The sequence below is a fragment of the Ceratotherium simum genome, chromosome 18 (assembly GCF_057802395.1).
Source record: "Ceratotherium simum simum isolate JZ-2026a chromosome 18, ASM5780239v1, whole genome shotgun sequence".
In the NCBI taxonomy this organism is placed as follows: Eukaryota; Metazoa; Chordata; class Mammalia; order Perissodactyla; family Rhinocerotidae; genus Ceratotherium; species Ceratotherium simum.
The window spans coordinates 51,419,698-51,443,493 of NC_141917.1; the positions used below are offsets into that span (position 1 = coordinate 51,419,698).

At 39.3% G+C, this 23,796-nt stretch overlaps 2 protein-coding genes across 6 annotated transcripts in view; one reads left to right on the forward strand and one right to left on the reverse strand.

Moving 5' to 3' along the window:
- Positions 1-14,758, reverse strand: part of SGTB (small glutamine rich tetratricopeptide repeat co-chaperone beta) — a 39,302-nt gene extending 24,544 nt beyond the window's left edge. Inside the window, exons 1-4 of one of the 4 annotated variants that reach the window (XM_014781669.2) lie at positions 14,593-14,758; positions 13,319-13,440; positions 5,104-5,207; positions 797-866 (exon numbers count right to left, since the gene is read on the reverse strand). In XM_014781669.2, coding sequence (XP_014637155.1) covers positions 797-866; positions 5,104-5,207; positions 13,319-13,418 — 274 coding nt within the window. In that variant the 5' untranslated portion in view covers positions 13,419-13,440; positions 14,593-14,758. Of the gene's footprint in view, positions 1-796; positions 867-5,103; positions 5,208-13,318; positions 13,441-14,083; positions 14,193-14,467 lie in introns of those variants that run through there. The other 3 variants (XM_004422876.2, XM_087443336.1, XM_087443337.1) reach the window with 3 other exon arrangements.
- Positions 14,759-14,885: 127 nt separating this feature from the next.
- The window catches only part of NLN (neurolysin), a 90,577-nt gene continuing 81,666 nt past the window's right edge, over positions 14,886-23,796 (forward strand). Inside the window, exon 1 of one of the 2 annotated variants that reach the window (XM_014781670.2) lies at positions 14,886-15,046. In XM_014781670.2, coding sequence (XP_014637156.2) covers positions 15,006-15,046 — 41 coding nt within the window. In that variant the 5' untranslated portion in view covers positions 14,886-15,005. Of the gene's footprint in view, positions 15,047-17,849; positions 18,017-23,796 lie in introns of those variants that run through there. The other variant, XM_087443332.1, reaches the window with a different exon arrangement.

Consider the following 23,796-nt stretch of genomic DNA (forward strand, 5'->3'; position numbering starts at 1 on the left):
GCCAATTGATTTTTTTTTTTAACTCAACTGCCTTTTTCAGGATATGAACTAAAGAAAAAGCCAGAAAATGGTTCTGAACCATTTTTGTATAGCTTAGAAACATGGCGTATTCCCAAATAACTCTCTGCCTATAGGACAGGGAATTTGTTGGCTCTTAGTCACTGCTAAAGATCAGGACTCTGCCCTACAGCTTGTTAGTACAAATCCTGTAAGCCTGACCTGGCTCTCCTCTATAGCTTAACATAACTGACACGATGGAAAAACTGAACAGAGATCCTCAACAGTGACTTATTTATTAAAACCAAGAATGCTTCAATAGCCAAATTAGAAAATTTAATAATGTATTAATCAAATGTGCTAATAAACACTTAAGTCAAGTGCCATACGCATGCATTAACAAATTTCAAAGAACTCAAAAACACCAAATATACAAAAGTTAAAATAACACTGAAGATTATTTTCATCTCTTTGATTAAGCATAAAGAAGAATTTGGGATCCTAGAGTACACATAGCAAATACATTTACAAGTAATCACCCCTTTAGTTACTTGTTTTGCAAGTTTTACTCACAACAGATCTGCTTCTTGAAGCAAGCCATACCTATACTGCCCACAAGCCATTCTATATTTCCAGGCTTCTTCCCTACCACAGTCATTTCTGTCTCACAAGTGCCATGTGGACTTACGACAGTTCGGTCTTGGCAGTGTAAACCAGAATCTTATCAATTGACAAAGTCACCTTCTCCAGAGTTTCAGAAAGTTTTACTAAATAAGTAATTTTTCTATGAAATATTCACCTTCATCTTTTAATTGGTCAGCTTTTCCCACATCTTCGGGCGCTGAGTTTGAGAGAGGCAGAATGTCATTCTGAAATTAAAAAAAAATCAATATGCTTCCATTTAGCTACATGGTGTCATCCTAGAGAACTATAAGTAATAATGAATTACCCATATTATAGTAAATAATCTGTAATTCCATGTCATGAAATCTAACACCTAAATAATAGTGTTAGCAAGAAATAGAGGAAAAATCCTCTCACATACTTTTTTTTTTTTTTTTGGTGAGGAAGATTAGCCCTGAGCTAACATCTGCTGCTAATCTTCCTCTTTTTGCTGAGGAAGATTGGCCCTGGGCTAACATCCATGCCCATTTTCCTCTACTTTATATGTGGGACACCACCACAGCATGGCTTGATAAGCGGTGCATAGGTCCACACCGAGGATCCAAACCTGTGAACCCCAGGCCACTGAAGCAGAGTGCGCAAACTTAACCACTATGCCGCCAAGCCGGCCCCTCACATACTTTTATTAGAAAAATGAATATGTGGAATTTTTCTAGAAGATAATGGGCAACCGTGAATCAAATTTTTTTTACTTGCTTTCTCTAAATCCAGAAATCCTACTTCATGAACAAAAAATAGAATCAGTGTACAAAGAATAGGAATAGAAGTATGCTCAATGAATTTTTTACATTAGTGACAATTTTGAAATATACCATTTAACAACCTAAGAAATATCCTACTATGTCAAATTCACAGTTTACCAAAAAAGGCATTTACAATATGATCTGTTATTTAAATATGTGCACACATACATACACATGCACACAGGGTAAAAAACAAAGACTGGAAAGGTATACACACAAGGTTACAGTAGTAATATTTGGAAGTAAAATTTTCAGTCTTTTCTTTGTATCTTTTAATATTATCCAAATTTTTTAAAACAATGGGCATATATTAATTTCATCATATGATAAAAACAGTATAAAATTCCTGTTTTTAGCTCCTACTATTATCCTCAAACCTCTTTTGCATTAATAAGATTCAAACCAAAGGTGCTTATGAAAACTAAATTAAAATTTAGAAATATCTTGATTGGCACTGGGAACACAATGTATTTTTCCATTTTTGAAAGATCTTTTTAAAATTGTGTTGCCTTTAAACTTGATTCTGAAGTTCATAAATAAGTCTCCAATTTTCGAGAAAGCATATTTTTTAGCCAATATTTACTATATGGCTATATGTATACTATATTTAAAATATATCCACCATTATCTTTGTCTTGACAAAAGTTTCAATATACTTGAGGGCTCTAACACTGGAAATATACTTTGATAATTACACACAAATATGCACTAGTACAAAATCACTGATAAAGTGTATGAGTCACTCTTATTTTATTTTATTTTTTTTTTAAGATTTTATTTATTTTTTCCCCCCCAGTAGATAGTTGTATGTCGTAGTTGCACATCCTTCTAGTTGCTGCATGTGGGACGCGGCCTCAGCGTGGCTGGAGAAGCGGTGCCTTGATGCACGCCGGGATCTGAACCCGGGCCGCCAGCAGCGGAGCGCGCACACTTAACCGCTAAGCCATGGGGCCGGCCCGAGTCATTCTTATTTTAAAAAAATCTTTCTCTACTAATCGGTTTTTCTAAACATAAAGTAATGGAGTAAAAAAGTATAGAGTCAAATGGGAATCTTTATAAGTAGAGGTCACTACTTAAAACTGAATCTAGTCAGCCAGGATATAAGTGTAGTTCAAAGACACATTACTGCCCTGCAGTACTTGCTTTTAGGGTGCTTTCTATTTCACCTCTTCCCACAAGCTTAGGCAATTTATCCACGAAAAAAAAGCAACTTTTTTGGGTCAGAAAAATGGCATATTTAAAGATGGATTAGGGCCGGCCCTGTGGCTTAGTGGTCAAGTGCGTGCGCTCTGCTGCTGGCGGCCTGGGTTCGGATCCCAGGTGCGCACCGACGCACCACTTCTCCGGCCATGCTGAGGCCGCGTCCCACATACAGCAACTAGAGGGATGTGCAGCTATGACATGCAACTATCTACTGGGGCTTTGGGGGGAAAATCAATAAATAAATAAAAATTAAAAAAAAAAAAAAGATGGATTATAATCCATTCTGTCTTCTAAATCCTTCTGAATTATTTTAATGCAAGTGTCACAGTTTTACAACTTTGAAAATGATTTCTCATATTCATTGCATACATTTAAACAGCTCATGATGTGGGGACAAGTGTTATCCACTTTATACACAAGGAATCAATCTACTTAGTATATAAACTTAATTGGAGGGAAAAACAGAAAATCAGAATCCTAAAAATAAAATGACCAATCTAACAACCAAGTATACTGAGTGAGACAATTTCTTTAATTATAACAATCTTGATACTGCTTCAGACAAGTTTAGACTTTCTCTGTCGTACTCTGCTAACACACACATGTGTAATGAAGCCATAGCTGTTAAACAGGGCTGCTAAAGGACTGATACCACAAACAACACTGCAGAATACTATGTAGCCAGTTGCAAGAAACTATATTTTAAAAATAGTAAGTGATAGGGCCAGCCTTGTGGCCTGGTGGTTAAGTTTGGCACATTCCACTTCAGCGGCCCAGGATTCACAGGTTCAGATCCCAGGCACAGACCTACACCACTCCTCAGCCATGCTGTGGCAGTGACCCACATACAAAATAGAGGAAGACTGGCACAGATATTAGCTCAGGGCGAATCTTCCTTAAGCAAAAAGAGGAAGATTGGCAATAGATGTTAGCTCAGGGTGAATCTTCCTCACGAAAAAAAAAAAAATAGTAAGCAACAAATTTTTACAATTAAATACAATCAGAAATAAATAGCAAAAGAAGAAAAAGAGCTCTGGTTAAACAGAGTATGAGGACCAGCCCCAGCAGCTTAGTGGTTAAGTTTGGTGTGCTCCACTTCGGTGGCCCAGGTTTGGCTCCCAGGTGCGGACCTACACCACTTGTCTGTCTGTGGTCATGCAGTGGTGGCAGCTCACATACAAAAAGAGGAAGATTGGATGCAGATGTTAGCTCAGGGTGAATCTTCCTCAGCAATACATAAACAAATAAATAAACAGAGTATGAAAGTCAATTTCAGCTTCCTGGGAGGTAAAAAAAAAAAAAAAAGGTTCTGATCTCTTCCGCGCTACATCAGTGGCAACAGGAACTACAGAGTGAGTGAGTCCAAGTGCTGTCCCACGCAGAGGCCTCTCGGGCATCTAGGAGTAAAGAAGGCTGGCTTCAGCCATAGCCATATCCAGCCACTGAAATGGGGCTCCCTAAGGAGGCCACCAGCCCAGACAATGGAAGAACCACAGCAAAGAGAAGAAAAGGGGAATTTCCTGATGAAGAACACAGAGACATGCCATTATCTCTTTACATCTTGTCATATAATTAGAATTTATCTGTTCGATGAATTAATGTATAACTGTACTCTTCGTTCCCCCAGTATAAAAAGAGGAGCAGTTTACTGCCAAATTACCACCTTCACTGCAACTCTAAGGACCTCTTCCCAACAAGTTCTAGAAACAGTCAATGTGGTATTCTCAGCAATGTCAGTGCCAGGCTGAAGTACACATACGCTACATGTTTCAGTCTCTCTCCTGAGTTCCTCATTCTGTACTGAAGCTTGAATAACAAATGGAGTTCATGAGGCACCAAAATGTAACGAAAACATACATAGGAGGTCATCCTGGGGCCCTAATCTCACTAACCTTAAAATTTTTCAGACAATCTTACAGTCCATATTTCCTGAAAAGGACAGAAACCAGAAACATGTAAACAGTGCTCAGGAGCAGGGATCAGAAAACCTGGGTTTCAGTCTTCCTTTTGCACATTGACCTCGAAACTTTCCCTGTTTTAAAGAGCCCCATCAGTGGCCAAATTCATGAAATATGCTTCAAAATGATGACTTAATTCCTGATGAATCTATTTCTACATGGTTGCTTCCTAAACCTTAAAACTTTTATTTTTAACTTGTAATCCACATTTTAGGGGAATGTCAATTCAGATGTCAGAAATCTAAAAATACTCAGTTACTGTAAAGGACTTAAAAAGTCAACTAAGACTGTCATTAAATATAAAAGAAGGTGAGAGGATGAGAATAGCTACTAATATGAAAATCTAAAACACATTAAAAGAGTTATATTATGTGTCCCAAATTGTATCTGTGTGGACTGTCATAGACCCATAAAGAAGTTAGTTACTTGTAGGCCTGGCCCCTCAAATACTAACAATCCAACAGAATATTGTAGTCATACTTAACTCAGATACTAATGAGAAAACAATGACAACTTACCTTACAGAACGAATTTGTGAACATTTCTATCAAAGGCTGTGAAACTGCGAGATGTGTATCTTCTGGGCTGATTTTAAAAACTGTCTCCAAGCACTGAATTGCAACTTGAAACAAATTTTGATAGTGAAAAAAAAAATTAGCAACCTAAAAAAAGAAACAACCTTTTTTTCTGGTAGAAATCTGCACTCTGCAATCTGTGGTAATTCAGCATTTATGATCACAGAACATAAGGAAAACTAAATGGCTCAGCTGCACAGAGATTTCTGTTTATAGATCAGCTATTAAGGGAAGACAACTTGATTTCTTATTCCTCACTTACATAAAAATGTTACCTAGAATATAATTTCTCAATATATGTATTACATCATATTCTTGTTGAAGCATTAACAACAACTTACTCCCCTCTATCAACATCTGATTAACCATCAATGTCAATTAATGCCTTGAATAAAACTAAAAAAAAAAAAAATCTTTTTTTTTTTTAATGTGAGAAATAGAATTCTCAACCTGATTATAAATAGTAAGAGAAACAGTCTCTGGCACATAGGGAAGCACTAAATATTAATATTGGTATACTTATTTATGTGAAGATAGGTTGGCTTTAAAAAAGTCACTCATACATGCAAATTTATTAAGCACCTACTATGTGCAAGGTGTTATTCGAAAGTGGGAGAGATACAGCAGTTAACCTAACAGACAAAAATCACTATCCATTTAATAGAAGGAGGCAGATAAACACAGTATGTAAAATACATAGCATTTTACTGGTGACTGGTGCCTCATCTACATTTGGTGTATGACAAGATAACTGGTATGGCTAAGGTACGGACTGCGTGGAAAGACATGGTGGGAGATTACGCTAGAAAGGAAGTCTGTGGTTGGATGACAAGTCACCATAAATAATATTTTAAAGGATGTGGACTTCATGCTATGGGCAAATGGAGAGCCATTAAAGAATTTAGTGGAGAGTAATAGCTAGATATGTGTTTAGAACTAAAAGTCCAGTAGGAATGTTAAGAATGGATTAGAGAGGGAAGCTGAAGGAGGCAGTGGAAGCAGAAAACTAGGTGGGTTCCACTTGAATGGTCTAAACAAACAAGGAGTCTAAACTAGAGCAATCACGTGAAGAAAGCATATCCTGTCCTTTCTACAAGTAGCCCCTGAGAGGAATGGAGGCAGAGTCTTATCCTGAGAGTGCTCTCCTTTGAAAAGGAATTCTTTCCTGGCTCAACAAGCTGAGAACGTAGCCAAAACGTCCAGTGTACTTCCAGACAGTGTGGAATAGATACTCTTACATTTGTGTATGACTTTTTTTTTCAATTAATTTAAACTAAAAACAAAAACAGTTCCCCTATTTCTCTCACCTCCCACCCCCGCCTCCAGCAACCACCAATCTGTTCTCTGTTTCTGAGCCTGGTTATTTATTTATTTTTATTTTTTAGACTCCACATATAAGAGAGATCATATGGTATTTATCTTTCTCTGTCTGACTATTACAGATTCACTTACATTTCTTTGACTTTTAAAAGATACATTATGTATTAACTGTGGTCCTCAGAAAATTACCTCTGTCATAAAAGAAACACTGTTACTTTCACTATCCACAGAACAATTCTCCTTAGAAAAGAGACTGAATAAGCAACTAAGTTACCAACTACAAGAAATCTAAGTGTCTTTTAGATGGAAGATACTGCACTATGTACCCATCCCTCCTCCTCTTCCTTTCTATTCCTGCCAAGCAGTTGTTCTTGCCCTTTGATTGTACTTGCACTAAAAATGTTGGGCCACAAGGAAATAGGCTCTCAGTGCCATAAGACAGTTAATTAAAATAATAATAATAACAACAACAACAACAATAAGTATATGTGTGTATGTGTGTGTATATATTTATTCTTGATCAACATCTTTCCTCCCTGATCAGATTTGTCATTTCCTTTACTGGGCCATGTAGCGGGTACATATTTCTATTACTGTACTTATCATACTATATTATATGCACTTAAATGTCTGTCTCCCATCTTAGACTGTCTCCTTGAGGATAAGGCCTACATCTTACTCATCTTTGACTCTAACAGAGTCTGGCAAATAGTAGATGTTCAATAAATTTAATCTACTTGTTTGTTTACAGTGGAGGTAACAGTTTAATTTTAGAGGGGAAAAAAACAATAAAATGTGTGGAAAAGAGCACTTCTCCCCCACAAAACATTAATTCACAACCACGTGAAAGATGGATAGAACCCAACCAAGCCCTTAACAAAAACCAGAGTATGGCACTTCAGAGCTAAACACTGACAAGTGAAAAGTCCGTGTAGTGACTCTGAGGGATTTGTCTGCTCTCTCTTGTTGAGGCAGTCCAGTCCAGCTCCTTCATCCCTGCTGCCACTCACCTTAGAACACAGATTTGGCACATACTAAGCTCAGTTAAGTATCACTAAAGGAGGTAGCTGTTTTGTTTTGTTTTAAACACAATTGTTTGGAGTTTTTTGTTCTTTATTTTTTAACCACTTTACTGAAGTATGATTGACATATAAAAAGCTGTCCATTATTTAATTAATGTACACAACTCAATGAGTTTGGGGATAAGAATACACCCATGAAGCCATTACCACCATCAAGGTCATAGACATATCCATCACCTCCCAAAGTTTCCTCTTGCCCCCTTTATATGTGTGTGTGTGTGTGTGTGTGTGAAGAACACTTAACATAAGATCTACCCTCTTACCAAATTTTAAGCATACAATAGGGTATTGTTAGCTATAGGCACTATGCTGCAGAGTAGGTCTCCAGAAGTTATTCATCTTGCATAACTGCAACTTTGTACTCTTGGACCATCACCTCCCCATTTCCTCTTACCCCAGCCCCTGGCAACCACCATTCTACTCTCTGCTTCTATGAGTTTGACTATTTTAGAGTCTTCATAAGTAAACACAATTGTTTTGAGAAGTAAACCTAGTTGCCAAAATGTTTAGTGTTCAACACTAACACATATTTAGAGAAACACATGGTTTAGTGAACAAAGCCGCCACAGCCTTGGAACTCAGAACTATCTCATTATCGCTATCAATCCAGCCCCCTCTCCCCCCAAAAAATCAGTAACCTAGGTACAATAATTTATCTTACTTTTACCTCAAGATTCTCATTTATGAAACAGGGATTATTACATTTGATCCTTCTTTTAGGAGGTTACATTCAGGAACAAATCACAAAAATCTAAAGAAATACTATATACAATTATTGTTCCACTTTAACACCAAACAATAATAGTCTGTTTGGTACTGATGAGGAGAAGGACAAGTGAAGAATTTTATTCAATAATACCATATCCCATGTGTGTAGCACTTTATTCAAAAGCTTCTATATGCTATGTACCTGCCATCAATGATTCCGATTCTCTTGACAAATCTATTAGATGGTGAGGGAGCAGACAGCTCCACCTAATAAATTTAGAAATTAAGATACAGATCAACTAAGTGATACGCCCAGGATCACTTATTTGACTCATCAATTCAATTCAACAAATATTTATTGAGAACCTACCATGTGTCAGTCACTTTTCTAAATGCTTTGGATATATCAGTGAATAAAACAGAAAATATCCCTGAACTCTTGGGACTGACATTCTAGTGGAGGATGGGGAGGTAGACCATAAACAACAAATAATAAAATGTAGGACAAGGCGAAGACGATGGGCACGTGGGAAGCAGGATGCAGATTTAACAGAGTGCTCAGGGTAAGTTTCATTCAGAAAAGAGATTTGACAAAGACTTGAAGGAGATGGAGGTATTACCATTATCTAGGGGAAGAACATTCCAGGCAGAGAAAACAACTAGAACAAAAGCCCTTGGGAAAGAGGATTTGGTGCATTCACAGTGAGGAAGCTAATTTGCTAAAGTCAAATGAGAAAGGGGAAGAGTCTTGAACATTCATCACAGCAGTCCAAATTATATAGATCCTTTAAACAACGACTAAGTAACATGAAGAGTCACTGCAAAATTCTGAGTGAAGAAATGAGAGAATCTGACCTACTCTTTTAAAAGATCACAGGCCTCTGTGTTGAGAATAGTCAATGAAGTGGCAACAATAGAAGCAGAGAGACCAGTTAGCAGCTATCACAGGAAAACACATGAGAAATACTTAGTTCTGTCCAGGGGTGATATCAGTGGAGGTGGGAAGAAGAGGTCAGACTCTGGACATATTTTGAAATTACAGCCAACAGACTTTATTGAATGATTAGATACAGAGTCTGAGAGAAAGAGTCCAGAATGACGCCAAAGTTTTTGGCCTGAGCAACTGAAAAAATGGAGTTGCCATCGACTGAGATAGGGAAGTTGTGGGTAGAACAGATTTTGGGTGGGAAGATTAGGAGTTCAGTCTTGGAAATGTTCAATCTGAGATGCCTATTAGACATACAAGTGGAGATATCTAGTAGGCTAGATGGTAGGATATAGAAGTCTGGAGTTCAGAAGAAAGGTCTGGGCTGAGGGTATACATTTGACAAATATCCACATATAAATAAAGGATATTTAAGGCCAAGAAGCTGAATGATATCACCAAAAGAGTGAGTGTCGATAATGCAGAGAAGAAGATCAAGCACTGGACCCTGGGCACTCCAGGTCAGGGAACGAAGAGGAACCAACAAAGGAGACAGAGAAGGAGCAAACAATGAGCTAAGAAGAAAACGAAGAGATTATGAGGTATCCTGGAAGTCACGGAAATAAAGTATATAGGAGGTGAGGGAGGAAGGAGTGATCATTAACTTTATCAATGGCAGCGAATAAGTCAGATAAAGATTGAGAACTGACCATTGAACTAAATAACACAGAAATCACTGGTACCCTTGATGAGAAAAATATGTGTGGAGAGATGCAGGCAAAGGCCTAGCTGGAGTGGGCTTAAGAAAGAATAGAAGGAGAGGAAATGGAGAAAGCAAGTATAGACAATTCTTTCAAAGAGTTTTCTGGCAAAAGGGAGGCAAAAAAGTAGGCGGTGAGGGGGGCTGTGGGGGGAGTATGGCAACAGTAATTAATTGTTATTTTTGCTTTTTTAAGAAGAGAGAAATAATGGAAAGTTTATATTCTGATGGAAATGATCAGTAGAGAGTGGAAATTTGCTGATGTAAAACAAGGAGGGCAGAATAACTAGAGTGCTCTCTTGGAGGTGAGACAGGATGGGATCAAGCATGCCAGTAGAAGATTCCGTTTAGAAAGGACAATGGGTAGTTCATCTATGATATCTTAGTCAGTTCAGGCTGCTATAAGAGAATATCACAGACTGGGTAGCTTATAAACAGTAGAAATTTCTTTCCATAGTTCTGGAGGCTGGCAAGTCCAAGATCAAGGCACTGGCAGATTTGATGTCTGGTAAGGACCTGCTTTCTGGTTCACAGCCAGCACCTTCTAGTTGTCCTCACATAGTGGAAGGAGTGAGGGAGCTTTCTGGGGTCTCTTTATAACGGCACAAATCCCAATCATGAGCGCCCCACCTCCTAACACCATCACATTGGGCATTAGGTTTCAACATACGAATTTTGGGAGGACACAAATAGTTAATCCATAGTACATGGTAATAGTTAGACAGGCAGGCAGGCAGAGTATGTAGGTAAGATGCTAGTGGCTGGGTAGATGGGGCCAGAGGAGTCTGTGGAAGTTGTTTTCTTATTACCTCAGTTTTCTTGGTGGAACAGGAGGCAATGTCATCAACTAAAAATGAGTACGGGGGAGAAGCTTTGGGGGTTTGAGAAGACATGAGAAAGTGTTCTAGGAGAGCAAAAATATGAATGAACTTAGAACAGATAGTGTGAGGGCCGGCCCCGTGGCTTAGCGGTTAGGTGCACGTGCTCCACTGCTGGCGGCCCAGGTTCGGATCCCGGGCGTGCACCCATGCACCACTTCTCCGGCCATGCTGAGGCCGCGTCCCACATACAGCAACTAGAAGGATGTGCAACTATGAGATACAACTATCCACTGGGGCTTTGGGGAGAAAAAATAAATAAAATTAAGAACAGATAGTGTGATTGCCAGGCAGCATTAAAGGTCTGCTTGAGGCTTGTGGTCATGAATTCAAAATGGGACCAGTCCGCAAAGTTGTGTGTTTTGCTCCATCTATACATAGTCACATGGATATGGGCACGGAGTAGTCTGAGAGCTGGATTTAAACAAGGTTGGGTTTGTAATAAAGGGAGAGATATACAAGGGCATGATTATAGTGATCAACCATGGAATTTAAGATGGGTAGGAAGAAGGATGGGAAAAGGTAAGGGATCAACAGATTGGAGGTATTGGTAAGGTCAAAGAATTGTTGGGGTAGGGATTCTAGAGGGAGTCAGCTGGAAAGACAGGCAGTAGTGGTCAGGAAGTGAAATGTTTAAGATAGAGATTATGGAGGGAATGCAGTTTGGGTAATGACCAGGTCTAAGGAAGAGTTTCTCAACCTCAGCAGTACTGACATTTTGGACTAGATACCTCTCTGTTGTTGGGGGCCATTCTGTGCACTGAAGTATGTTTAGCAGCATCCATTGCCTCTACCCACTAGATGCCAGTAATATCAGCCACCAGTCGTGACAATCAAAAATATCTCTAGACATTGCCAAGAATTAAGGCAACGAGAACTGCTAGAGAAAGCAAGAGTGAGCAGGAGCCACAACAGTCAAAACACGAAGCAGATGTCAGTAGATGACAACAATTAGGAGGAGTGGGTGACATAATCTGACAACAAGGCTTAAAGCTGATAATACACACAGCTTCACCACGATGGTAAAGCTGGGACTAGAACTTAGGCTCCTTTCCTAGGGCTTTTTTAAATGTCTAGAAGGTGGGCAGACATCTCCACACGATTTCATAGTCAATTAAATTAGACTCACAGAGTCAAAAATAGGGGTTGGTCAAAAACAATAGGCACCATTGCTGACTGCCATATATAACAAACAGCTGAAGGCACATATTTTTGGCTGAATTGGTATTCTAAAAATCCTAAAAATAGGACATAACATCTTGGTTTTTCAAAAATTCTCAATTTTCTTTTTAGCCCTGAAAAGTATTAGACTGCCTTTGGTTAGAAAAGAAACATCTTTTATTAAATGATTGCATTTATCTGTTTGCTATAGAGCAACTATAACCAACATTTTCCTTAGATAACCAGTCACCTTTATCTTCATGTAGTCTAACCATCAAGGAGGACAAAAGACCTTAATATTAAATGGACTGATTGCAATGTTCTCCAACTGTGTGTCACCTGCTCCTCTCCCTGCCACCTGGAACGACATCATCTCACCAGACTGCAAGCAGATTTAGAGCAAATGCCCAATTTTCATCCCCACCCCCTAAAAAGCATATTCACAAGGGAAGTGCTTGTTGAAATTAATAGATGTGTCCCCCTTATAGGAGAAACAGCTTCAAGATGGGAACTGTACTGTTATTCATTAAATTCTCCCAAATGCACTGTCCCATTGCAATAATTAAGTCTTTAGGCCACAAGGAAGCTAGGCTCATTGAACCTCCACAAGCCCATCTGCAGAATTCTATCTTGTTATGGTTATACTGAATTTAAATTTTATAATGCATAAACATGAGGCAGAAAAGATGGTGTCAAGGAAACACACGATGTGATCATCCAAGTCCTACTCAACTCTACAGATTATCGGGTCTAACATTTAAAGCATACATAAAACAAGGGTGAAATCCTCTCATTTCAAGTCCCCCAATAGGAAGTTGTCAGAGCTTAATAGTGATATAATTATTAGACTTTTACATAGTGCTTTTATAATGACTAAGGTATTTTTATATATTGATTCTAAACTGGATGCTTTCCTATTGGAATAAGAGACAACAACACCTTCAGAGTAAGAACCAGGATTTAAATCTCAGCTTCGCCACATATTAGCTGTGTTATGTTACTTTATCTAGTTTCATTTTCTTATCTATTAAATGGGGATAATTCTAACTTAACAGTCATTGTGAAGAAAAAATTCCCTACAATATGAACAGCATAGTTCTGACACATAATAGTTGCTCAATAAATGAACAATAGCCCTCTTACCTTGTTAATTAAAACAAACAAAACAAGCCTCAGAGAATGGAAACACGATAATCTTACAGGTAGGTCTCTCTTTTTGAAAGATCAACAAAATGTTCTGATTTTATTATAATAGACCATAAAGTCAGGTTTATAGCTATTTTAGTCTTTATAACACAAATGAACATAAAGAACAGGTGCCTACCTTCCAAACTTTCTTGTTCATCCGAAGTGTAAGCATCCATCTGACTTTGTTCTCGTAAGAAACGAATAACTGCATAAACTAGGTGCTTGATAGATGACATTTTAAAAGCTTAAACACTTTTCCTTGATAAGAAAAAGGAAAACACTGAATTAAGTTATTTTAAAGAATCAGTCAGGAAGGTTATAAATAACAAGTTATAAATTACATTAAAAGGAAAAAGCAAAAACAAAAACCTGTATTACCTTCACTCCATTCTCTTTTTAAAGAGTCCGGAGAGCACCAAGTATTGTTATGGTAATGTATGACATATTTTCATTTATACCCAGTAGTATTAGATTACGTTAAAACTTGCAAAAGTAAAAATTTTCTCAAAACATGTACAAAACAACATAAGCTTAAACTCTCTGACTATCTCACTCTATCTTAACAGTATATATGGCACAAATACAGATAAGGATAGGGATCGAGGTACAGATGCAGAAATCCCCAAAAGGCCTCAGTACTAAGTTAAGGGAGACTTCATACTGCTGACTCAGAAGGGGATCCACGCTGAATACCTTCCTCTATTTCATGAGATTTTAAAAAAAATGTATGCATAATTTACACTCCACCTACTTTTGCAGGCTGAGACAGTTATTTGATGAAATATATTAATGAAAGGTTGTTCAACCACTGAGTGTCATTCTTAATAAAAATGGCATTTCTATTAAATCAACAGACACGTCAGGAAATCACTGCCTAAGTCGATGGATACTACAAACCGACCAGCGCTCTCTGCAGTAGCCGTGCTCTCGTGGAGGAGCTGGAAGCGCCGGGTCCTGTTCATTCACATGGAATACTATCGCGTCCAAACAGTGGCGCAGGGCCAGCCGGCATTAATGGCTTATTCCCACTACATCGCATCATCCATCTGCTCCTCAGGTTCCCTAAATCAAAGCCAGGGTGTGGTACCCGCCGCTGGGATGTTTATTATTTGTTTGCTTATTTTAAAGGCGAGCCCAGCCCCTAGGCCATGGGGTAGCAAGTACTAAATAAGGCCTCAGGGCAGAAGGTGAAAAAAGAATGGGGGGAAAAGGCGTGCGGAGAGGACATGGAGATGTCCAACCTCCTCCAGGCTTCTCCCTCCTCCTCTCCCCAGAGAGCACCGACCTCCTTGTCCCTCCTTTTGGTGCCCGGGCCTCGCCTCGGCCCTGACGGGTATTGTTGCGGGTGCACGGTGCAGGCCCGGTCTGGGGCGGCGGGAGACGCACCCTTTCCAGACAGAAGCCCCTTACCAGGCAGGAGGACGCGAGACGGTGGCAGCGGGCCCGCGGGCGTCCGTAAGCCGGTCCAACCGCCCACTGGTCCTCAGGGCTGGAGCCTAGCTCCCGATCGCAGCACTGCCACGGTCACCCAAACTTGCCCGGCTCCCTGGCCGCCGCCGCCCCTCAGCCCACCCGGCTGCGCGCTTGGCTCGCGGCGCCTGGGTCTCGCCGGAACCGCCCCCGGGGCGGCGCCAGCCGCGCGGGCCGGGGCGGGGCTGAAGGGGGCGCCGGCGTGGGGCTGCCGCACGTGGGAGGGCGCGGGCAGGCCGCCGCTGTCGCCTCCTCCGCCAGGCCGCCTCGCGGCGCCCGGGCGCCCCGCCGCCCCGCCCGCGGAGCGGAGGACGACGCGCCCGCCGCCGCCGCCGCCGCCTCTCTGCGCTCCCATGATCGCCCGGTGCCTCTCGGCTGTGCGAGGCCTCCGCAGGTACCCCCGTGCGCGGGTTAACCTTGGCCGGGGGCACGGCGGGGTCTTCTGCCCGGTACTGCCAGTCGCCCGGCCCAGCCTTTCCCGACCGCGCCCCGGCGCCGCTCCTGGAACCCGCCCTCCCCGCGGCCCGCGTGGCCTGCCCTGAGGGACACCTGGCGCGGGGACTTGGGGCCGCCCTTCCCTCCTCCGCTCCCTCGGGAGAGCATCCATTCCCCTTTGTTTGGCACTGCCTCAGCTGCAGTCAGCCAGACGGGTCACAGGCCCGACCCAAAAGGAGTGCAGAAAGATGGTCCAGATAAGAAAATCATTCGACTTTCGCCCCCATCCGGAGCTGCAGACTTGTCGTTAAAAGTGCCGCAGCTGTAGACTCGGGAGTAACAATTCTCATTTGCCCCTCACGCACATCATTAGCGTACAAATCGTGTAACATCCACACAAGGTGAAACCGCTATGGGTTTCCCGCTTATTTCCGTCCGTGCTTTCTAACTTCCTTTTTATTTACCTCCTCCACATAAAACATTCGGCCTCTTGCCGGGGCAAATTAACTTGGCCAAAATGGAGGAAATTACTGCTTGGACACGGTTTTGGGAGGCTCAGCTGCTGTTTTGGATTGCTTCCTGGCTCCCTAACCACACCCTTCTGCAACAGACCAGTAGCAAGATGGGGAGAGAATTAAATTCTTTGCACGGATGCCCTGGAAGGAGTGGTTTTCAGAAACAGTACCGCCACCACCCCCATTCCCAAATCTAACCTTGAATTGTAAATCCGAATGAAGCTCCAAAAGAAAAAAGGAAATGTGTGTTTCTTGCTAGATACTTATGAAACCACTTTGGAATGTATCAGCGTTTAAGCTTTCTAACAGTTTTCTATTGTGCATTGCCACGCATCTGTGTGGGGCTTTGTGTTGCTCAATCGTTATGGTTATGGTGCATCTGGGGACAATAGTAATTATAAGGAGTTAATGTGATGATTTTGACCATATTTGAGGCTGTCCTTTTAGTCTGCAGGCTGCAAGTGGTGTAGCTGTCAAATGAAGCTATACCAATGAAGGAAGATCTTCACATAAAGCAGATGTGAGAAGAGAAAATAAATTTCATATGACAGCAGTTCTCAAACTTTTTAGTCTCAAGATCCCTTTACCTCTCAAAAATTACTGAGGACCTAAGACCTTCTGTTATGGGGGTTATTCTCTCCATATTTACCATATTAGAAATGAAAACTAGGAAATTTTTTAAGTATTAGTTTATTTTAAAAACAGTAATAAGCTCATTACATGCATAAATAACATTTTAATGAAATAACTATTTTCCAAACTCCTCCAAAAAAATTAGTGAGAAGACTGGCAATGTATTTTTTTTTCAGCTTTTTTTATTGTGGTAAAATATACATATAAAATTTACCATTTTAATCATTTTTAAGTGCACAGTTTAGTGGCATTAAGTACATTCACATTATCCATCTGCAGAACTTTTTTGTCACCCCAAACTGAAACTCTGTACCCATTAAAAAATAACTCCTTGGGCTGCCTGGGTAGCATAGTGGATAAGTTTGCGAGCTCCGCTTCAGGGGCCTGGGGTTCACAGGTTCAGATACCGGGCACGGACCTGCCCACCACTCATCAAGCTGTGCTGTGGCAGTGTCCCATATACAAAATAGAGGAAGATTGGCACAGATGCTAGCTCAGGGCCAATCTTCCTCACAAAAAAAAGTAATAATAATAATAACTCCTCATTATCCCCTCTCCCAGTCCCTGGTAACCACTATTTTTTCTGTCTCTATGAATTTGACTATTTTAGGTACCTCATACAAGTAGAATCATGCAATATTTGTTCTTTTGTGACTGGCTTATTTCACTTAGCATAGTGTTTTTAAGATTTATCCATGTTGTAGCATGTGTTAGAATTTCCGTCCTTTTTAGGGCTGAATAATATTCCATTGTATGGATATACTGCATTTTGTTTGTCCATTTATTCATCCATGGATATTTGTTTTTTTTTTTTTTTTTTTTTTAATTTTATTTATTTTTTTTCCCCCAAAGCCCCAGTAGATAGTTGTATGTTGCATATCCTTCTAGTTGCTGTATGTGGGACGCGGCCTCAGCATGGCCAGAGAAGCGGTGCGTCAGTGCGCACCCGGGATCCGAACCCAGGCCGCCAGCAGCAGAGCGCGCGCACTTAACCGCTAAGCCACGGGGCTGGCCCCCATCCATGGATATTTGGATTGTTTCCACCTTTTGGCTCTTTTGAATAGTGCTACTATGATCATTAGTGTGCACCTATCTGTTTGAGTATCTGCTTTCAATTTTGGGGGATATATACCTAGAAGTAGAATTGCTGGATCATATGGTAATTCAATATTTAATTTTTTGAGGAACCACCATACTGTTTTCCACAGCAGCTGTAACATTTTACATTCCCGTCAGCAGTGCACAAGGATTCCAATTTCTCCACATCTTTACCAACACTTGTTTTCTGTTTTTGGTTTTTTATAAGAACTCCTAGGAGTGACATTGTTTTGCACTTTTGCACAACAAATGTGTGACCTCATATAAGATAGCTGGATTCTTACGTCTGCTTCTGCATTTAATCTGTTGCCGTGTTTTGTTTTAAGATGAAGAAAATCTCACCTCTCACTCATATGTAGTTGGAAAAGGAGGAGTATTTCAACAGCTTGTGTGTGTGTGTGTGTGTGTGTGTGAGAGTGTGTGAGAGGAAGATTGGCCCTGAGCTAACATCTGTTGCCAATCTTCCTCTTTTTTTTTTGCTTGAGGAAGATTGTCCCTGAGCTAACATCTGTACCAAACTGCCTCCATTTTGTATATAAGACACCGCCATAGCATGGCTTGATGAGCAGTATGTAGGTCCGTGCCCAGAATCCAAACCCGTGAACCCCGGGCCACCGAAGCAGAGTGCACGAACTCAACCACTACACCACTGGGCCAGCCCCTTTAACAGCTTTTTTTTAAAGGTAATCATGGATATTCTTTGATAGCGCATGAAAGTTTGACATGTGTTTCTTTTTTAAAGGTTAGTTGCAGTGTGGAATGTGAAACTATCAATGTACTTTTCTTGCTTTGTTACATTTAAATTCATGGGTTTGTCTTACACTTTGAATGGATCTTTTACCCATGCGTGATCTTGTAACATTAAACATTGGTCATTTGGAAAATCATGGTTCACTGTGTTATACAGATCTTCCTAATTTTGACACATTTCATTATACAATATCAAACAATCATATTCCTTAATATCATCATCCATCTCATCATAAAAGTCTTCAAGTATTAGGAAGCTGGCAAGCTCAAGATAGAAGCCACAGTTTTTCAAAATTTGAATTGTCATTTGAAAGCTGAAATTTTATCTTTGGTAACAGATACTACCAGTTGTTTTTCTTGAAATGACATGCTCATTTTGTAGCATTTTTGAGAGAGTTTCTGCCAAATAGTTGAGTCTGAATAACCATAGTTTTTCAGTCTTTTTTTTGAAGTACAAATGATGTTTCATGAAAAAAGGAGCTATTTCAGCTCACAGTTCAGTCAGTTGCACAAGTGCTTTTGATTTGGACAACCAGATCCTCCGGACAACCATTGTACTCAGAAGTGCAGCAGAAGTGCGTTATGGACACTTTGCTACGTATATATATTCAATGATTGAGATTTAATAAAATTAATAATTTTTACTGTATCATCAAGGACATCCTAAAGTGGAATTGACATTATTTTCAGCATGAGGGTGTGGCAATGAAGAATATACTGACTGCTAGGACGATTTGCTGCCGCTACCTTTGTTTGTTCTAAGGTGCCAACAATTTTATCTACCATTGCTTTTCACCATCAGTGCAAATGTCAACCAAGGGAAAGGGTAAATAATGTCTTAGTATTATTATGAAATACTTTTAACCTCACAGACTTCTTGAAATGGTCTCAAGGACCCCTCCCCATACTACCACCCCCAAGGATTGCAGACCACATTTTGAGAATCACTGATATGTGTTATTCAGATTCTTTGTTTATGCATTGAAGAAAATAAATGTGTAAAGCCATATAATTATTACCTTGCTAGAAGCTGGCAGTCTACCATAAATATATCAACTATTTTGTTACTTAAGGGCATATATTATGGTAAATCAACATATACAGTAGTAGTAGTCATTAACCTGGGGCACTTGTGAGTGACTTAGTCACAGAATCTTTGTTTCAAAATCTGTATCCTCCAAAAGGAGTCAATACTAGACAACATGGAAGGCACTCTGTGCTCTCTTCACATATTTTTCCCATTTTCTCTGATACTTGAGAGTTCGTTTTACTGTCATTAAAGTAACTAGGTTTTTGTCTAACTGACTTAGGATTTGTCTTGGGTTTTCCTGTTGACAGAGCTGCTATACCCGCTTTCCAAAGGCAGCTTGGCAGCCAGGATCATTGATGGAGGGACATTATGCCAATTTCTTTGGAATAAGTGGACCTGGAATCTGGAGATTGGATTGTAGTTGCTGTTCAACTAACCTTGTGACCTTAAGTAAATCACTTGATCTCTGTCAAGTTCCTTATTTTGTAAAATGAAAAGGACTAGACTAAGTGATAGCTAAGATTTCTTTCAACTCTTGTTGCCATAGCGGTTAAACCAGGAGAATTTCCCTTCTTACCTCAGCCAGATTGCACAGCATGTGAGCCAAACAAAATCTAATGTATATTACAGAGTGAGAGATGAATAGCATGGTCAAAAAAACAAATGAGAAGGATGATTCAACAGTATTTAGTCCAAATTTTGGCTGTAATAGCCCTAGTTTCCTCTTTCAATTAAAAAAAAAAGCTTGGTTTTTAAAATTATGACAGCAATGCATGTTCATTATAGACAACTTAAAAAATATTGACAAGCAAAAGAAAATATGCACAATTCACTCCTCCAGAAGAACCAACAGTTAACAGCTTCCAAAATCTTTTCTATGTATAGACATTTTTTTTACCAATATGAGATTATGCCATACTTATTATAATTTTTATGAATATAAATGTCCTTCCATAATATAGACAGCTACAATGTAGTCCATTGGGGATATATGATAATTTAATTAATCCCTACTTTTGGACATGTCAACTATTTCCAACTTCATGCTCTGATAACAGGGCTCAGATAAACATTCCTGCTATTAAATCTTTTCCAAATCCTTAATTATTTCCTTAGTATAAATTCTTAGCAGTGGCATTTGTACATAAAGGGCATGTACATCTTTCAGGCCTTTGGTACTTACTGTCATATTCTCCTCCAAAAACTTTCTACCAAATTATACTCTTAACAGCAGAGTATGTAAATGCTAGTTTCCTACACCTTTACCAACATTGAGCATTTTAATTTTTTTTATCCTTACCAATTTGATAAGTGGAAACTTTTCTTATTATAATTTGCATTTACTTACGTTTTTTGAGCGTTTATTTGGTGAGTATAATTCCTTAACAAAAATTCAGGAATTATGATCTAGAGACCAAAAGAGTTGTTTGTTTTCTGATGTGAAAATATGTTTATGTGGGAAGTCTTAGAAAATCAGACAAATTAAATTATAGTTATTCATAAATTTAACAATGTTTATGTATCTGACTGTAATTAAATGAAATTGAGATTACCTCCCCAAATCCAGTAGATTAAGCTTCCAAATTTTAGGACAATGGTACTAGAAAAAAAAAGTGACTAATAAAAGGTTTTAAGTTACAAGTATCAAAGGCTAGACTGAGATTATTTGTAAAAATGTATTTGAAAAAGTTGTAAAGGAGGATTTTTTTTTTTAATTGTTCTTTACCCCTGGTTGTGGGCAGAAACATCCCAGTACTTTCTCAAACTTAAATATAATTACCTCTTTGGTTAAGACAAAGCACAGAACTTCTGTGGGGAGAAGCACCTAGATTAAATATGAGAGGCAAGGAAATTGATGTTCATTGGGTACATAACCCAAGTTCTGGGTTAGAAAGGCATGTGGCATAGGAGTCCAGCCTTGACTAGATGAGGCTATAGTCTGCCAAGGTACAACATAGAGAAACACAAATTACTTATTGAGAAGAGAAATAGATGAATGATATTAGATTCCAACTACCAATTGGACAGCTCCTTTTAGAGGTGTCATATTCAGTCACTTTTTCATTTTACAAATATTTATTGAGCACCTGTTATGTTATTGTTTAATCTCAATATCACCTTATCCTAAACTAAAGTTACAATATTCCCTTATAAATCTGCTCTTTTGCCGTTGTTCTGTCTCAGTGAACATCACCATTTACCCAAGTCAAAAGATCGGGAGCTGTTTCTGACCTTTTTCTCTATCTCTACCTTTTCCATCAACTGCCAAGTCTTCAATTTTTTTCCCTTTCCTCTATTCACAGTAATACCACTATAATCCAAAACCTCGTCATGAGTCCCAGCCTCGATTTTTGCTCCTACTAATATACTTTCCTTATGAAAAGAGAGATCTTTGTGAAATGCAAATGTGACATGTCATTCTCCAGTTTAAAATTCTTCTTTAGTTTGCCGTTAACCTTAGGATAAAATTAAAACTCTTTCGTCTGGTTTATAAATCCCTATACAGTCTGACCACCACCACTACTCCCAGCTTCTCCTCTCACTTAGTGAACTCAGTGTTTCAGCTACAGAGTTCATGTCCTCATCTCCTGGCCTTAAACTAATGCATGGTGATCCCTTATGTAGAACATTCTCTTCTCTACCTTTCTACAGCCTGGCTAATACTTGTCATTCGTCTTAAAAGTTATTATGAAATATTATATGCAAAGAGTATTATATATAGAGCCAGCCCTTGTGGCCTAGTGGTTAAATTCAGCGCACTCCATTTCAGCAGCCGGGGTCGGTTTCTAGGCATGGACCTACGCCACTCGTCTGTCAGTGGCCATGCTGTGGTGGTGGCTTACATGCAAAAAGAGGAAGATTGGCAACAGATGTTAGCTCAAGGCTAATCTTCCTCAGCAAAAAAAAAAAAAAAGTATCATATATATATTATATATAGCTAATAGAATGAAAAAAAAGATATCTATATATCTAAAAGGAAATGTTTAGTACCTTTGAAGTCTCTGTGTGCCCCTTTCCAACCATATACCTTCTCCTCATCCGAGAGATAACCACTATCCTGAATTTACATTTATTGTCCTCTTGCTTTTCTTTGTAATGTTACCACAAATGTATGTTTCTCTAAACAACACATGGTTTTCATGAAACTAGTTTCCTTTGGCTGTGGTTCATTTGTTCTGTTGTAAGATCTTTTGTTGTATGACCCTTCCAAAATTTATTATCCGTTTTCTTGTCAATGAGTATTAGGGTTGTTCCTGGTTATTTGCTATTATAAGCGATATTTTGCTATGAATATTCTTGTAATTTCTCCTGATACATATGTACAAGGATAAAGACCTAAGAAAAAAATTGCTGGTTGTAGGATGTATATATTCTCAACTTTACCAAATGATGTCCAATTCTCTTTTAAAGTGGTAATACTAATTTACTCCCTCTCCCTGTATGGTGTTCGTGAGTAGCCATGGAGCCTCCATCCTCAGCAACTCTTGGTGTTGTCAGACCTTTTGCCAATCCAATGGTTGTAAAATGGTATCTCTTGGCTTCTGTATGTATTGCCATGTTTACTAATGAGTTTGAGCATGTTTTCATGTATATTTGCCATTTGTATTTTATGCTTGTTGGTGTCTTTTGTCAATTTTCCTATTGGGTTATTTTTTTCATATTGAATTTAAGCACTCTATATATTCTAGATACGTTTCATTTGATTTCCATTCAAACAAACGTATTTAGAGTGTATTTTATCTGTCAGCCACTGAGCTAAACCCTGAGATACAGCTGTGGAGGAGACAGAAACTCTCCCTGCCCACAGGGTTGATGCCCTCACACTATTCAGGGAGTCAGAGAGTAATCAAACAAATCTCTAAAGTAGTTAGATTGTGATAGGTGCTGTCAATGTCAGCTTAGCTTGCACTTGCTTAGGGTGAACTTACTTGACTCCCACTAAATGTGGTCCCTCTGAATACTGTAAGTCTCTCCATAACACACACATTATTATTAATAGTATCTGTCTTCCCCACTTAGTTGACAAGTTTTCTGAGATCAGGAGCCTGTTTTTTGTTGTTGTTCACTTCTGTATCTCCAACACTTAGCATGGTGTTGTTCACATAGTAGATGCTTAATAAATATATTTATTGAATGGATGGATGAAAAGATGTCATCAGTGATAATAACTGAAAATTCAGCATTTACTGCTGATATCTAAGGGCTATAGGCCTAGATTTGGCATTTTGATATTGACAATGACAGGTATAACTTTCAGTAGAGAGTAAAAATTTCGAATCCTGTATGAAATAGCTCATTGTGAATTTCCTTATGCAAAAAAAAAAAAAATGTTGCCAGGGGAAATCACTATGTCTAAGTATTAATTTAGACCTAGTTGTGTAATAAAAAATTACCGAGTAGAGTAATATGCAGTGGGAAGCAGAAGTAAATGCGGAAGTAGACTTTTTAGGGGTTATTTTTTTATTTTTATTTTTTGTGAGAAAGATCAGCCATGAGCTAACATCCATGCTAATCCTCCTCTTTTAGCTGAGGAATACCAGCTCTGAGCTAACATCTTTTGCCAATCCTCCTCCTTTTTTTCCCCCAAAGCCCCAGTAGATAGTTGTATGTCATAGCTGCACATCCTTCTAGTTGCTGTATGTGGGACGCAGCCTCAGCATGGCCGGAGAAGCGGTGCGTCGG